Genomic DNA, 14,510 nt, shown 5'->3' on the forward strand with positions numbered 1-14,510 from the left:
CTTGTCTGGGAGTGTTGTTGGGCTAGAGCTGGGCGGATTGTTAGGAAGGTTGTCATAGTTAGGAAGGATTATGGCATGTTACATACTGGTCTCCCGTGTACATGTCATCCGTGATCGTGCCAAGAAGGTGAACACTGATAGATGTGAGAAGAATCGTTGGTTGTGCCAAGAGTACTGGAAATGGGTGGTCACTCATTGGCTCAGCCAGACTGCGTTACATTCTTATCCAAGATAGCAAGAATACAAGTGGGTGAAGACCTGATCTACTGTGCGGGCCAAGAGTTTTCCGTCTGAGTCCACAGCGTGTCTAGAATGTCGAACGGCGGCGCCCACATCGAGTCAAGCCCGAGCGCGTCTGCTGGTGCAAGCTCATTGAATGTACCATGCTGCTCCTGAGCGTTGGCCCTGCCGCCGACAATTGGTGGGGGCATGTTGCGCTGCTGCGTCGACTCGCTCTGCGTCGCGCGCTCGAGGATGTTCCGAATCGTCGACCGCAGCAGCTCATCCGCCTGCTGCGTGCCAGGTGACATTGCGGCCTCCGGCCCGTTCTCGCCACGGCGGCGCTTCATCGACGCTTCTCCCGTAGTTGGATCACGGAACTGGTTCTCGACCTCGAGAAGGCGCTCGAGAACAAACACGCTCTTCCTGGCTGCAGGTGAGAGGGCTGTGTGCTCGCGGAACGTCTCAAGAATTTGGAGCACGCTTTGGCGTTTCTCATCCGTCGGGTCAAACAGGTGATCGATGACCACGGGCACAGCCTGGAGTCAGCCTGAGTTCTGAGGAGCGCAACACGAGAGCTGTCGCAACGCACCGCTGAAAAGGCGTAGAATAGCACAGTCCAGAAGCCGAGAAGAACGGGTGCGCGACGGGTCGCGAGCTCGATGAGCTGAAGCACCGTTTGCGAAGCGGACACGCAGCGATCCTTCGACCGATGGTAGCGCGGGTCCTGATATCCTCGGAGAAGGTAAGGCCGGTGCAAGCGGATCAGACGGATGTTGGCGGTGATGTTGAGGAAGATGCTGTCGAGGACAAGGCTAGGCTCCGCATCGCCAGGCAGGTCTGTCGGGTCACCAAAGTGCTTTGGCAAATTGCGCGCCAACTCGATAATCTGATCGTCCATGCTGTTGTCAGTTTGTGAACGCCTAATGAGCTTACGCCAGGATGAACTGATACGACGGGTTTTGGTGCGTCATCATGTGGTCCGTGATTTCGCGGTACATCTGGACGAATTTAAATCGGAAGATGTGCATGCTCATGTGCTGGGGTCAGTCTACGCCATAACTTGTACCACTCACAGTATACGTCGAAAGCGGCTGCGGCTGCGCGTTAGGGTCGTCAAGCAGCTCTTCCTCGATATTGAGCGGCAGCGCGGTGAGATTCTGCGTTGGGTGAATCACGTCTGGTATCAGCCCAGCGCACAACTATGTCTCACAGGTAGAGCCGTGGGCGATGGCATGTGCCCAGTCGAGGGACACAAATGTCCACCACACGCGCCGTCCCATCTCGCGTCTCAAACGGGTGTTCCACACGGGTGACCACACTTTGTCAGCCGCCTCAGCCTCGAGACGGTTCATGCCGAGGTTCTGAGCAATCTTGACAGCCGTGCCGAGGAGAGCCCAGGTCGCATCCGAGCCATCCTCCATGCCGAACCCGTAAATAGTCATCAGTGAGATGGCTTGTAGGGACTCGAACGTCTGGCGGTTCAGGAAGCGCGAGCACCACATCACGCCTTCGGCGACATGATACAGCTGGTCGGCGAGAGCTAGAGCGTTGTTCATCCCGGGCAAGTTGTTGACGACAGTCCGCAGGCCCAGACAGATGACCATGATGTATGTGCAGATGAAATCAGCACTAAGCTGGCTGGTCGGTGGCGGCGCTGTCCAGAACTGTCGGCACTGGTGCATGAACGAAGGGTAGTGCAGGCACTGGCGTTAGCGGCGCCACAGCAGAAGAGTGCGGAATGGGGCTCGGTTGAGGAATGAGTGATCGGGGCAAAGAACTCACACGTTGGAACCACTCCACGTTCTCAAAGTACTGGTTGACGAGGAGTTCGCACGTCTGTCGGTCCGGTAAAAGAGCGAGAGCTTTGGCGAGGTAGTCTGTGCCGGGCGTGATGACAAACGAAAGGGGGTGGTCGTCGGTGACATCCGCGGGCGCAGTCGACACGTCGTGCCCACCCTCGCCATTGCCAAAGCGCACAGTCGTGATCTCCGGGGAGTCACTGATGTTACGCATCGCGTTGATGCGGTGCCCACCCTGAAAGTCTTCGAGGGCGTACACCATTTCGTCGTCGGCCATGTGCCGCCGGCTCATGACCTTGGCTTGCGGCGCAGGTGAGGCAGCCGTGCTCGCCGACGACGCGGGATGCCGGGGTCCGGAGCCGACCCGCGCCTCGAGCTCCTGCACCTTAGCTTGCAGCGCTTCAACCTTGCTCGCGAGAAGCTGGAACTCATTCGAGGAGACGTAGCCGCTGGGGTCAGCATATATAAGAGGAAAGGATTCGTGGTGGAGGACTGAAGTCAACGCACTCTGCTGTCGAGGACACGGACGCGACGTCGCCGCCCATCTCCTCGAGACGCCCAAGCGCCGGGGTACAGCTCTTGATGTCCCTCCGCAGCGCACATGGCCCGCCTGTCGTTAGCTGCGCCTCGCAACGGCCGTACATGGGATCTTCCTGTCGCCTGTGGTCAGCAGCGCCGCGGGGGGCACGCACATTTGATCTTGCGCTTCTTGCATGGCAGGCAGTTGCGCATCTGCCGCGGGCCGAAGAGGTCCCCCAGCTGATCGATGTTCATGGCTTGTGCTGGTGCGCTAGTGGCGGATTGCGTATGGCGAATGGAGTGATGGACAAGTGCGGCGTGCGGTGGGCGGAATGTTGGCCGAGATCGGATCTTTGAGTCACCGGATCAACACCGTGGACAGAGCATCCACAACCTCCCGCTCCCACCATTTTGTGTCTTCCAATAATTAACAGCGTCCCGTCACACCCGCGGCTCTGTTTCGGCTCCTCAGAGACTCGGAGCGGCATTGGAGTGTATTCGCTTGGCCAGACGGTGTATCCGCTGCCCGCCGGCGTCATTGCCTGCCTCTATCGAGGCGTCACCACGGTACTCACCGACAGGCAACAGGCGTGCACCTCTGGCTCATGCCTGCGACTCCTCTCTCCGGAGGTGAACGGACCAGATGACCGCGGCGTTCCCGGATCTGGGCCCCGCTCTGACGGCACACTCATTGCAGAGTGGGGGAGGCGTTACCGAAAATACCTCGATCGATGTCCCAGTTCTTCCACCTACAGAAGGCTCACACGATCACGTACCTACTACACACTCTCTGCGACATCAAGGATACACATAATACCTGGATTTATTGCTGTGTTTCATAAACTCGGATTATTCAGGCGATGCTGCCATGCCAGTTCGTCGCAGATGACACTGACGTTTCAGTGCCCACTTTATCACCCAGTTCAAGCCTTCTTCAGGCTGCGTTCTCCAACTCCAGCGAGTTGGGACGTAACAGTTGTGTAAGAGGTCGAGATCTAACAGACCAGCAGCAGGTCCTGTCCCACATGTCACCGCTGCCTTTCTCTCGAGTCCGCGACTATCGCGGCCCTTTCCATCGCCCGGCCCTTCCGACTGGTGGTCTCTTAAAAGGTCACCACGTTTCGCGCTCGAGCATGCTGGCTCCGCTCCCGAGCACGTCGGATCGGGGTCGGAGCAGCACTTCAGCCTCTCTCGTGCGACACTTCTTCCAAAGGAGAAGTTGACGAGGCGGCTCACCGACGCCTCATACCCTACTCCTGTTCTTGGCATACCTTGCAAGCCAACGCTCGGTGAAAGCACAGATACAGGCTCGATATCCGGCGGCACATACTTCAAATTCTTTGGTTTTGAGGGTGTGCGAGTTTTGGTCCTCGCCGCAACGCGACGGTAATTGCCGGCCTCCGGACATCTCAGACCCGGGCCGTTCTTGCCCACCATCAACATCAACGCCCAGGACACGCATGTCGCCGCCTCCGATATCCTCAGCTTGCATATATCCTGCGCTGGACGTCAAGCCAAGGCCGAACAGCGAGCGCTCACCAAGACCAAGACCATGACCTCGAAGGACTTTACCGTTGCCATTGTGGGTGGCGGCATCGCGGGCCTGACCCTCGCGATCGCGCTGCACGCGCGCAACGTCAACGTGACAGTATACGAGCGGGCGGCGGCGTTCGGCGAGATCGGTGCCGGGGTGAGCTTTACGCCGAACGCGGTCGAGGCGATGAAGGTGTGCCATATGGGCGTGTACGACGCCTTTGAGCGGGTGTGCACGCGCGTGACCTCGCCCGAGAAGCGCGCCGCCGGCGTCTTCTTCGACTACGTCAAGGGGTACGACCCGAGCCTCGGGCCCGGCGAGATGCCCAAGATCGAGTTCACGCTGCGCAGCGCATACGGACAGAACGCGGTGCACCGCGCCCACTTCCTCGACGAGCTTGTCAAGCTCTTGCCCGCGGACATTGCGCGGTTCGGCAAGGGCCTCGTCTCCGTGTCCCAGGACGGGGAGGAAGCCGAGATGCGCTTCGAGGACGGGAGCACGGCGCGCGCCGACGTGGTTATTGGGTGCGACGGGATCAAGTCGCGCGTAAGGCGGAGCATGTTCGGCGACGACGCGCCGTGTGCGTATCCCTCCTACACGCACAAGTATGCGTATCGTGGGCTCATCCCGATCGAGAAGGCGCGCGCGGCCCTCGGTGACGACTTGGGAGGCAACGCGTTCATGCATGTGCGTTGCCGGGCCGTGACGTACTGACTACTAGCTCGGGCCGAACGGACATCTCCTCACGTTCCCGGTCGCACATGGCAAGACGTTGAATGTGGTCGCGTTCCATCAGGATGACGGGGAGTGGCCGGATGCGGAACGGCTGACGCGGCAAGGCACGCGCGCGCAGGCGCTCAAGGACTTTGAGGGGTGGAGTCCGGCTGTGCAAGCGCTGCTGTCGATGTGCGACGAGACGCTGAGTGTGGTGAGTGCAGGAGAAACGCACGTTTCCGCGCCATTTCCCTTTGCGCGCGCATAACTGACGCACAGTGGGCCATCTTTGACCTCGCAAACCCCGTGCCCTCGTTCTCGCGCGGCCGCGTCGCGCTCTCCGGCGACGCAGCACACGCCACGTCGCCACACCACGGCGCCGGTGCGGGCTTCTGCATCGAAGACGCGGCGGTTCTGGCAACCCTCCTGTCCGACCCCGCAGCGACGCGCGCCAACCTCCCCGTGGTGCTGGAAGCGTACGACGCGGCGCGGCGGGAGCGGGGCCACTGGCTGGTGGAGAGCTCGCGCCACCTCGGGCGCATGTACGACTGGCAGGAGAGCATGGGGAACGACATGGCGGCGATCCACGCAGACCTCGAGGAGCGGTACAAGATCATCTATGGGGACGGGGCGGAGGCCATGTGCGAGGCGGCGCGGGACGAGCTGCATAAGCGGATAGCGTAGGCATGGCTAGATGATAGAGACGGTGGCGATATGCCATGACCGCCGAAAGCGTGAGAACGTTCTGTTCGATCATAACGTCCATGGAGATCAGGCAGTCGATTACGCGCTAGGTCGTGCGCGGAACATCTCATCAGCCTGTGCTGTCAGCTGACAGGTCCATACCTTCAATTGCGGTCAGCTGGCTGTCGGCTGTACGTGCGGCAGACCCGAGGAGGTGGAGAACGGCTGAGTCGGGCGTCGGAGATGAGAGTGGACGGATTGGGGATGGGGAACACCGAGAGCGCCACGCCGTGGCGTTCACATGGGCATGGCGACCTGGCGTGGCGCACGGCACACCAGTGTATCGCGGGGCCCTGCAAGCGCCTCGCACGTACGCTGCAGGCGGGGGTGGCGGCGGTCGAAACGCAGGGAGATAGAGTGCGGCGCAGCGTGTGAAGCGCGAACAAGGCGCCGTGTGAATGTCTTGCTGATCGTCGCGGCCAAGCACGAATGCACGCACGAACACTCGCTCTCGTACACGCACTGCACACGACCATGTGCACACGCGACGGGTCGACGTGCTTCACTATGAATAGATGTGATGTGGGCCTGGCGAGATCTCGTGCCTTTGACCGATCTAGCTCTAGCTTGCGTGTATTCGCTCGATACCTGTATTGCTCTCCATAAATGTGGTACAGGTGGGCATGCGTTTTCTCGGTCTCAACAGACAGACCGAGGAGAGCCCTAGTTGTTTCTCCGAACATCCGCACCGGCGTCGTCGTCGGTGGTGTCGATTTTGGTGTCGGCATCGAGTTGTCAAGTTCCAGCAACCCATCCCCAATTCCAGTAAAAGATCACATAAGCCACGGCTCTGCTGGAAACATGCCAGACAGATGCGAGGCTGTTTGTCGGGAATGCATGCCTGTGCGCCTCGAGCTCGCTTACAGTCATACAGTCAGCAGGCGACAACAGGCCGCAAGGTTGGCCAGCTGACCCAGGGGGACCGTGGGAGCGGAATCGCCACAGTCCATCGCGGGTCTTGGGTCGGATGCTGAAACTGACATGGATGTGCCTGGAATGTGGCGGCGCGCGAGAACTGCAGGATCTGCCTCCGATCCCCGCCTGCCCTGCCCAAGTGCCTGGATCGCCCTGCCTCATTCATCGTAAACTCTCGTACTCGTCGTGTCTCGTCAGCCGCGAGGCCGCGAGCCCGCGAGCCCGCGAGCCCGCGAGCCCGCGAGGCGAGGCCCGGCCGGTGCCAGTTGTCGTGGTCCGCCAGCGTGCCGGCGGTGTCAGGTGGTCCGTAGTCCAGTCCACTCGATATATCCAAGTATACATGTTCCCGGCACACTTCCATCCTGCATCTCCCACACCTGGCGCGATGCCGCGCCCCAGCCTGCCGCTCGACACGGCGCTCTCGCCTGCATCCTCCGCGCCGCCATTGACGCCGGCGAGCACGCCGACGCCGACGTACTCGGCCCTTGCGCCGAAGGCGCCAGATCTCCAAAGCCCAAAGACGAGTCCACGCAACGCACACTTCTACCCCGACCTCCTCTTCCACGGCTCATCCCATCTCCCCGCTCTCCCCCTCCCCCTCCCGGCCCCCGACCCCGCGCTCCGCAACACACCAACAGCAGAACTCGGGCCGTTCGAATACCCCGTGCCCGTGCCCGTGCGCGCGGACCGCCCCGTCGCCGTCGCGGACACGCGCGCGCGCGCGCACGCGCCCCCCCTCTCGCGCAGCCTGCCGGAAGACGCGCCGATCCGCGCGGCGGCAGCGGCGGGGCGGCACGCGCGCTCCCCGTCCGCAGGCAAGGCGCCGCCGCGGCTCGTGCCGAGCACGCCGCGGCGCGGGTCGACGATCGCGTTCGCGCACGCGCCGCTGCCCGCGCCGATCCCGCCGTCCCTCCTGCGCCGGCAGAGCGCGACGTCGCCGCAGGCCGCGCACGCCGCCCTGCCCGGCGCAGAGGAGCGGCGCGCGCCAGCGCCGGCGCCGGCGCGCCCGCGCCCGCGCCCGCCGCCACGCGAAAAGAGCTTGTCGCAGTAGCTCTGAAGCCCGCAGCTAGCGGCATGCGCCGCTCTCCGCTCTCGGCGCATCGGTCAGCTGACCGCGTCACGCGCACCTTGTTCCGCTTCCCCTTGGGCTCTGTTTGATGTATTCATCCTGTTCATCCGGTGCAGGCGGATCTGGCCGGGGCGGGCCCGTTCATCCACCTCGACAGGTGACTGACTAACTGGCGAATGTGACGCCGATCGTTCGTGCTCATCTACCCCGTCGGTCTCCGTCGGTCCCCGTCGGTCTCCGTCGGTCTCCGTCGCCCGTCTGGCGCTCGGCGTGCTGGACCCGTCGCCGAGCTCGTGCTCGTGCGACCTCCCCAAGTTCTCCTTCTGTTCGCGTGCGGAGCCCTGAGTCACCGATCTCTCATGTGCCGGACGTCTGGCGCCGGCCAGCTAAGGCACACGCCGCCGACGGTGCCGAGCGTGAGAGAGTCGCGGTATGCAGCGTAGTGCTCAGCCTCTTGGCATGCTACCCGTGTTTTAGCGCGTGTGCTTCATGCTCTCATGCTCTCATGCTCTCATGCTCTCATGCGCTCATGCTCTCGCTGCGCTCGTGTGGACAGAGATCCCACTGGCTTCTGCTGCCGCCCTGTCGATCTGATCGCCAGGCACCTCCACCACCGCCGCCGCGAGTCGGCGGGGACGAGTTTAGCCACATCCCTCCATTCCGCGATTGGGCGGCTTGCCGAGCGGCGCGTGCCGTCTGTGCGTGCGAGCGTGGCGGGAATGGCCATCGTCAGTGGGCTTGGGCGAGGCGTGCGCCAGCTCAGCAATGCTGATGGCATAGCGACTCTCAGATTCATTGGTCGAGCGCGCACAGCCACGACGACGCGGACAGCCACAGTACAGTGTGGCCGATGGAATGCACAGCGGCAAGCGACTACAGTCTCTACAGCCGCAGCCGCGCCAGCCGCTGCGGAGTGACACGGAAACTCGCAGGCATCGCGGCGTCCCACTCGCCTGTGCGGATGTACCGCGCCAACGCGGGCGCAGTGACGAACATGCGCGCCATGCCTTGCGTCAGCTCGCCCTCTATCTTGAACACCCACCGTGCCCGCAATACCCCACGGCGACGTACTGCCCCTCGACCTCGCCGACGAGGGGCACCATGTCGCGCGTGAACCCGATGATGCCCGTCCACGCTTCGGCGCCCTGCATGCCGCCCGGGTTGTCGGCGTCGGCGTTGGCGTCCACGCTCCACCCGCCAGAGGGGAAGAGCGCCGCCCACGAGCGGCACGCGGCGTCCGCGACGGCGGGATGCCACCCCGAGTCGTCGGTGCATCCTTGGTTCGCAGCGATGAGGTGTGCGGGCCACGAGCCGCGCGAGGCGCCGAGCACGATGCTGCCGTCTGGCCGGGGAGCGCTGGTGTCAGCGAGGCGGGACGGGGCACGTACACTGAATAGAAGACGTCGGCGGAGCGGCGCAGGGAGTAGCTGCCTTCGAAGACGGGAAAGTTGGGCGCGGGTGCGGGCGGGATCTTGTGCGCTTGGGCTGGTGTGAGCGTGCTTAACTCGTCCGTTCGCCCCTCCTCCGTCACCTCATTCTCCCACTTCTCCCTCGACCCCTCCTGCCTCCTCTTCTCCACAGTACAGACTCACCGCCCTGCGGCGCCACGAGCCCCCGCACCGGCCCCGCGCCATACGCGTTCGTCGCCCAAACCACCTTCTTTGCCCACATACACCCGCGCGGCCCACGCACCGCCCACCCCCCGCTCTCACGCGTAACGCTGCACACGGGTGCGTGGGTGTACGCCGCGAAGCGCTCATCGGCCTCGCACAACGCGACCACGCCGAGCGTCAGCTGTGCGGGGTTGAGCGTCGCGGCGCGCCACGCCGTCGCGCCGAGGCAGGGGACGGTGGCGGCGGATGCCGCGGCCGCGTCAAGAAACGTCGGGGTGGGGCCGCCGGCCGCGGCGTAGGCGGCGTGTGCGGAGGCAGAGGAGGCCGCGAAGGCGGAAGAGAGGTGGACGTCGTAAGTTGGGCGAGGGGACCATTCGCAGGAGATGGCGTGGCGGGTTATGAAGGCGTCGGTGCTGGGGTCAGCCCCGGGTGAGTAAGGGGTGGGGGGGGGGGGGTGAGGTTGGTCAGCTTGTAGCGGGGTCGGAGGGAGAGAAGAGCGAGAAGAAGGGATGAAGGGGGAGGAAGAGCAGCAAAACCCAGACACGACTCACCGCCTCAACGCCTCCGCCTCGCTCTCCAAGATCCTCACCGCCTCCTGTTCGCCATGTATCCCCGCGTACATCGGGAACCCGCGGCCCGCGTCGGGCCGACAATGTCCCGCGTTGCGTCCCGACGCGCCGGAGGCGAGCGTGCGGGCCTCGAGGAGGACGATGGAGGGGGAGGGGACGGGGGCGGGTGTGTCGGCCGGGTTGCAGCTGGGCGAGGAGCCGAGGTCGGAGGGGTAGGAGGAGGCGGCCAAGGAGGCGGCAGCGGCGGCGGCGGAGGGTGAGGAAGACGGCGGGTGCTCCTCCGGAAACAACAGGGCGTGACTCACGAGCGCGCCGCACAGCCCGCCGCCGATGACGACGACGTCGGCTCTGGCCGGCAGCGGGGCGTGCGCGCGGGCCTCGTGGAGCGGGTGGGAGGCGACGGTGCGTTGCCAGACTGAGAGGGTTGCGAGGGGCGTGGGGAGGGGGGGTGGGGTCGTGGGCGTGGGTTGGGTCATGGTGAGTGGTTGAGGTTAGTGCGTTAGAGGGAGATGAGGGGAGAGGAGATGAGGGGAGGGGAGGGGAGGGGAGGGGAGGGGAGGGGAGGGAGGGGAGGGGAGGGGAGGGGAGGGGAGGGGAGGGGAGGGGAGGGGAGGGGAGGGGAGGGGAGGGGAGGGGAGAGGAGAGGAGATAACTGATAGCGGAGCGCGATGCCGGGGTTTGCCGAGCAAGCAAGGGACGCGCGAGCCGTCGAAACGCCAACGGCCGAGACGGCTGACATGATCGCGACTATGTATAAGAACTGTAGAACTCCACATCGTCGAGAAGAACACGTGACTGAAGAACACGTGACTCCGTCTTCGCTGCCAGATCTCTCGATAACGATCTCTCGATCTCGCTGCCCACCGGCGTGACCGTCACGCGTCACGCGTCACCAGCTCGCTAGCTCCGAGTGCCTGGTGGCCGTTTCAGACGCGTTGAGCGATGGCGACAGGCAGCTGCAGGATCCAAGCAGGCCGGCGGCCGGCGGGCGCGGTTGCGTTGCGTTGCGTTGCGAGCGACGGCATGTTTCAGGTGGCTGGTCACACTCGTCTCTCGCCATGTAAACACGACATCGCATGCCTGGCCTAAGCGCATCGCATCATCCAGGCCTGCCCCCATCTCTCCCCTGCCAGCTGCCATCTGCCAGCCGCTGTTAGTCGCTAGCGCCGTCTCGCTTAGCACGACGTCGCGGCGCCGCGGTCTCATGAATTCATCCTACAAGTACAGATCCGTCTCAAAGTCCAAGACGGCGGGGCATGTGTAGCGTTGGGGCGTGGTCGCAGACTGGTTCATGCGTGTCGTGGCGATGGCGCACAGCGCAAAGAGAGCGAAGATCTGTAGTCTATATGTGTTGTTGTCGCGGAAAAGGGAAACGAAAAGAAAAGTGAGGTGCGCGCGCGCCGACACCTGGGCGACGCATACTCGGGCGACGCTAGTGCCAGCGATACGTATTCGTCGTACGTGCAAGCAAAAAAAAGATCTCAGAGATCCAGCTCCTCGCGCGTCCGTGTACTCTCCTCGTCGTCCTCCTCGCGATGCCGGCCCAGCGCTAGTGCCCCAGGCACACCGCGCAACGAGCTCGACCCGGGGCGCAGAGTGCCCATCCCGCTCGAGAAGCCGCGCGACTCGCCCACGGGCCCGCGAGGATTCCTTAGCGGCATAGTGTTGTGCGACTGAGACGAACCCGACTCGGACGAGCCAGGGCCCTCACGGTCGAGAACTAGATCGGCGCGCTCGCGGTCAATGCTACGGTCCAGGTTGGTGCGCTTGAGGCCCTCGGGAAGGGGAGGCACGGGAGGGGCACCAATCACCGTACCAAAGAACGTGTTAAACGTGCCCGAGCCGTGCCCATGACCGTTAAGGCGACGTCCGTGCGACGCTCCCATCGACGCGTATTCGCGACCGGCAATGATGCCACCGGCCGCCTCAGCACGCAAGCTTCCACTGGAACGCTGCGGCGTCAGGCTGCGCGACGGGTCACGCGCGACGACAGGGCCGTTAAACCCGCGCAAGTCAGGCATCGACTTTTTGATTCTCAAGCCGGGCGTTGGACCGTCGTACGGGGCAAGGAAGGACGTAGTACGCGGCTCCGGACGCGGAGGCGGGTCCTTGGTGACAACAACGTACTTGTTGTCGCCTTCGCCCTTGTTGATGCTAGTGAGTTGCAGCTTGGCGGCAACCAGATGCACCATGCGACGCTCCTTGGCGTTGAGGTTGCGAGAAAGCGCCAACTCGTCGCGGTAGCTGTCCTCCTTGAACATGTAAACCATGTTGTAGATGCGGAGCGCTTCGGGGTCATTCAGGTCGAGATTGATCTGCATGTTTGATGGGTCCGAATTGGTCGATGCAGCAGAGTGGGGCGAGCTGCGGTCCTCGGCGGTGTCAAACGAGAACTGGGGGTGATGACCGTTTTGCTGCTGCTGCTGCTGCTGCTGCTGCTGCTGCTGCTGCTGTTGCTGCGACTGCTGCGGCTGGCGGGGCATGGGCGGCATGTCACTCAGATGCTGCTGCTTTACAGCGTCCAGCTGCAGACTCTTCATGCGCTTGATGGCCTTTTCGCGCTCGATGCGATCCTTCTCGCCGGGCTGAAGGACCTTTTTGTACTCTACGCGGAGTTTGCGGCCCTGCACGTCATAGCCGTTGAGTGCTGCGACGACGCTTGCCGTCTCCTCGGGTAGGCGAAAGTTGGCGAAAGCGAGACCGCGGAAGACGCCATTGTCGTGATGGTAGTTGAATGCGTATGGGAGAGGTGCGCCGAGACTCTCAATAATGCCCAACAGCGTCTCGCGGGATATTGTAAAAGGAATGTTCTTGATAACAATGGCAGTCGGAATCACGTCGTTGTCGGGAGTGGGGATTGAGGCGTTGCGCCATACCTGTTGACGCGGGGCGGGCGGCATCTGCTGGGCACCGTAGGGGGAACCATATGCGGGTGCGGGTCCAGCGTTTGCAAGGTAGTTGGGTGGCGGAGACGGAGCAAGCGCCATTGAAGGAAAGGGATCCATAGAAAAGGACGGGTAGTAAGGCTGAGCTGCAGTGTTGGCTGCATTGCTGGAAGGTTGAAGCGATGGGGGAGAGTTTGCGTCACGGCGGAACGAATCATAGAGGCGTCCATCGGGGACTGGAAGATCGAACCATGCCTTCGGCGTAAGCTGGGGCTCTGCGACAACGGGCTTACCGGGGGGATACCGTGACGTCCACGCTTCGGGCTGGCTGTCCACCCACGGGTGGGAGCGCCTGGAGGAGTTGCGATGGAGGGACCAAAGACGCCGTTGTAGGGGTAGTCGGACTGAACGGCGTAGGGCGCAGGCGATATGGAGAGGGCGTGGAGGTTGGGGAGGGGGGGAGACGAGTGCTGGTGGCTCATGGTTGTAAAAATCGTGTCAAGGTGCGTGGGTGACGAGGATTGAGTTTGGGTGCGAGAGGTGAAAAATGAGGCCAGTGTAGAGTGAATGAGAGATAAGGTCGTCACAGGTAGCAAGGAGCAACGTCTGCTGTTAAGCGCACGGTGTCATGAGATTGGGGAGAGGGGGGGCAATGGTGAGTAAAGTGAAGCGACGATGGTGGCAAAGATGTGGGTGGAGTACTAGTGGTCGTTGCGTTGTGGTCGTTCTAGGTGTCTTTACTCTCGTGCAAGGGAAAGATGGTGGGGGGGGGGGGGAGGGGGGATTGATGTCAAAGCAAGGCGGCGTCAAGCTCGTAGAATGGAGGTTAAGCCGTGGGGGCGGGGGGGGGGGGGGAGTGGGAGATGAGAGAGAGAGAGAGAGAGAGTGTGTGTGTGTGTGAGGATGAAGAGGGCGAGGGATGGAGAGGGCGAGGGAGTGAGAGAAGGTGAGAGGATGTTGAAGATGAATGAGTCGTTACTCGTAAACAAGGCGAGTTGTGTTGAGGGGGGGGTGGGGGGGGAAGGGGGGCGTTGCGAGTAGTTGAGAAGAAGAAGAAGAAGAAGAAGTGAGACAATTGATGTTGATGAGATGTTTCGTGATGGTGTGGAGCGAGGAGGGATGGATGGGTGGGTGGGTGGGTGTATGTGTGTGTGTATGCTGAAAGCTGGCTGATTCGAGAGTAGTAGTAGTAGTGTCTTTGTGTGAAAGGGGAATGAGAGATGGCGAGAGAGAGTGTGTGAGTGAGAGATGAGAGATGAGGATGAGATGATGATGATGATGATGATGATGATGATGAAGAGGAGAGAGATGAGGAATGGAGCAACAAGAGAGACAGAGAGAGAGAGACGAGTGCAAATCAAAAAGTGGCCCACACCCGGTTGTTGTGGCTTGCATACAAGGTTCTATACCCACACCGCTCACCCTCTGGCCTCTGAGCATGCATCCAACACGCCAGCGCCGAGCACCGCCGCCCACTGCCGCCCACCGCCGCCCACCGACGCCCACCGACGCCGATATTCCGCCGCAACATCACAGCCAACAGGGGGCAGGCAGCACGAGGGAAAAAAAAAGCACCAATCTATCAATCTACTTTTCACTGTGGCGTCCTCTTTCCCCTCCTCGTCCTCGTCCTCGTCCTCGTCCTCCCCCTCGTCGTCGTCCTCCTCCTCCCCCCTCGTCCTCCCCCCTCACTGCATCCACCGGAACTAGGAACACGCACCACCAACCATCCTCAAAGATCCACCACTTGCAACTCCTACGAGAGGCCGGAAGGGGTGTCGTGTCGTGTCGTGTCGTATCCTGAGCGCAGGGAATGATTCAGCCGGTCCACCCGGTCACCGCTCAATTGCCCCCCCCCCCCTTCCCTCCCAGCAGAGCAGAGGACAGGGGTCGGTGCCTGCGTCGAGGATTTCCTTCTGTTCTCTCC

General features: G+C 62.5%; 4 protein-coding genes across 4 annotated transcripts; 1 reads left to right on the forward strand and 3 right to left on the reverse strand.

Moving 5' to 3' along the window:
• Positions 1 to 263: 263 nt before the first annotated feature.
• On the reverse strand, positions 264 to 2,795 carry COLE_06223 (uncharacterized protein; the record flags this gene model as incomplete). The annotated part of the gene is made up of 9 exons (XM_018424014.2): positions 264 to 758; positions 812 to 1,121; positions 1,156 to 1,259; positions 1,296 to 1,399; positions 1,433 to 1,925; positions 2,005 to 2,470; positions 2,529 to 2,631; positions 2,664 to 2,681; positions 2,714 to 2,795. 9 exons carry the CDS (start codon positions 2,793 to 2,795, stop codon positions 264 to 266), a joined length of 2,175 nt encoding a protein of 724 aa, XP_018276633.1.
• Positions 2,796 to 4,092: 1,297 nt separating this feature from the next.
• Positions 4,093 to 5,472, forward strand: COLE_06224 (uncharacterized protein; the record flags this gene model as incomplete). Its single annotated transcript, XM_018420952.2, has 3 exons — positions 4,093 to 4,761; positions 4,796 to 5,002; positions 5,068 to 5,472. The coding sequence occupies 3 exons, from the start codon at positions 4,093 to 4,095 to the stop codon at positions 5,470 to 5,472; spliced, it is 1,281 nt and encodes a 426-aa protein (XP_018276632.1).
• A 164-nt stretch (positions 5,473 to 5,636) lies between these two features.
• Positions 5,637 to 6,260, reverse strand: COLE_06225 (uncharacterized protein; the record flags this gene model as incomplete). The annotated part of the gene is made up of 1 exon (XM_018419656.2): positions 5,637 to 6,260. One exon carries the CDS (start codon positions 6,258 to 6,260, stop codon positions 5,637 to 5,639), a length of 624 nt encoding a protein of 207 aa, XP_018276631.1.
• A 4,919-nt stretch (positions 6,261 to 11,179) lies between these two features.
• Positions 11,180 to 13,065, reverse strand: COLE_06226 (uncharacterized protein; the record flags this gene model as incomplete). The annotated part of the gene is made up of 2 exons (XM_018427197.2): positions 11,180 to 12,838; positions 12,877 to 13,065. 2 exons carry the CDS (start codon positions 13,063 to 13,065, stop codon positions 11,180 to 11,182), a joined length of 1,848 nt encoding a protein of 615 aa, XP_018274766.2.
• Between the last annotated feature and the right edge of the window lie 1,445 nt (positions 13,066 to 14,510).

The sequence above is a fragment of the Cutaneotrichosporon oleaginosum genome (genome assembly GCF_008065305.1).
Source record: "Cutaneotrichosporon oleaginosum strain ATCC 20508 chromosome Unknown ATCC20508_contig05, whole genome shotgun sequence".
Lineage (NCBI taxonomy): Eukaryota > Fungi > Basidiomycota > Tremellomycetes > Trichosporonales > Trichosporonaceae > Cutaneotrichosporon > Cutaneotrichosporon oleaginosum.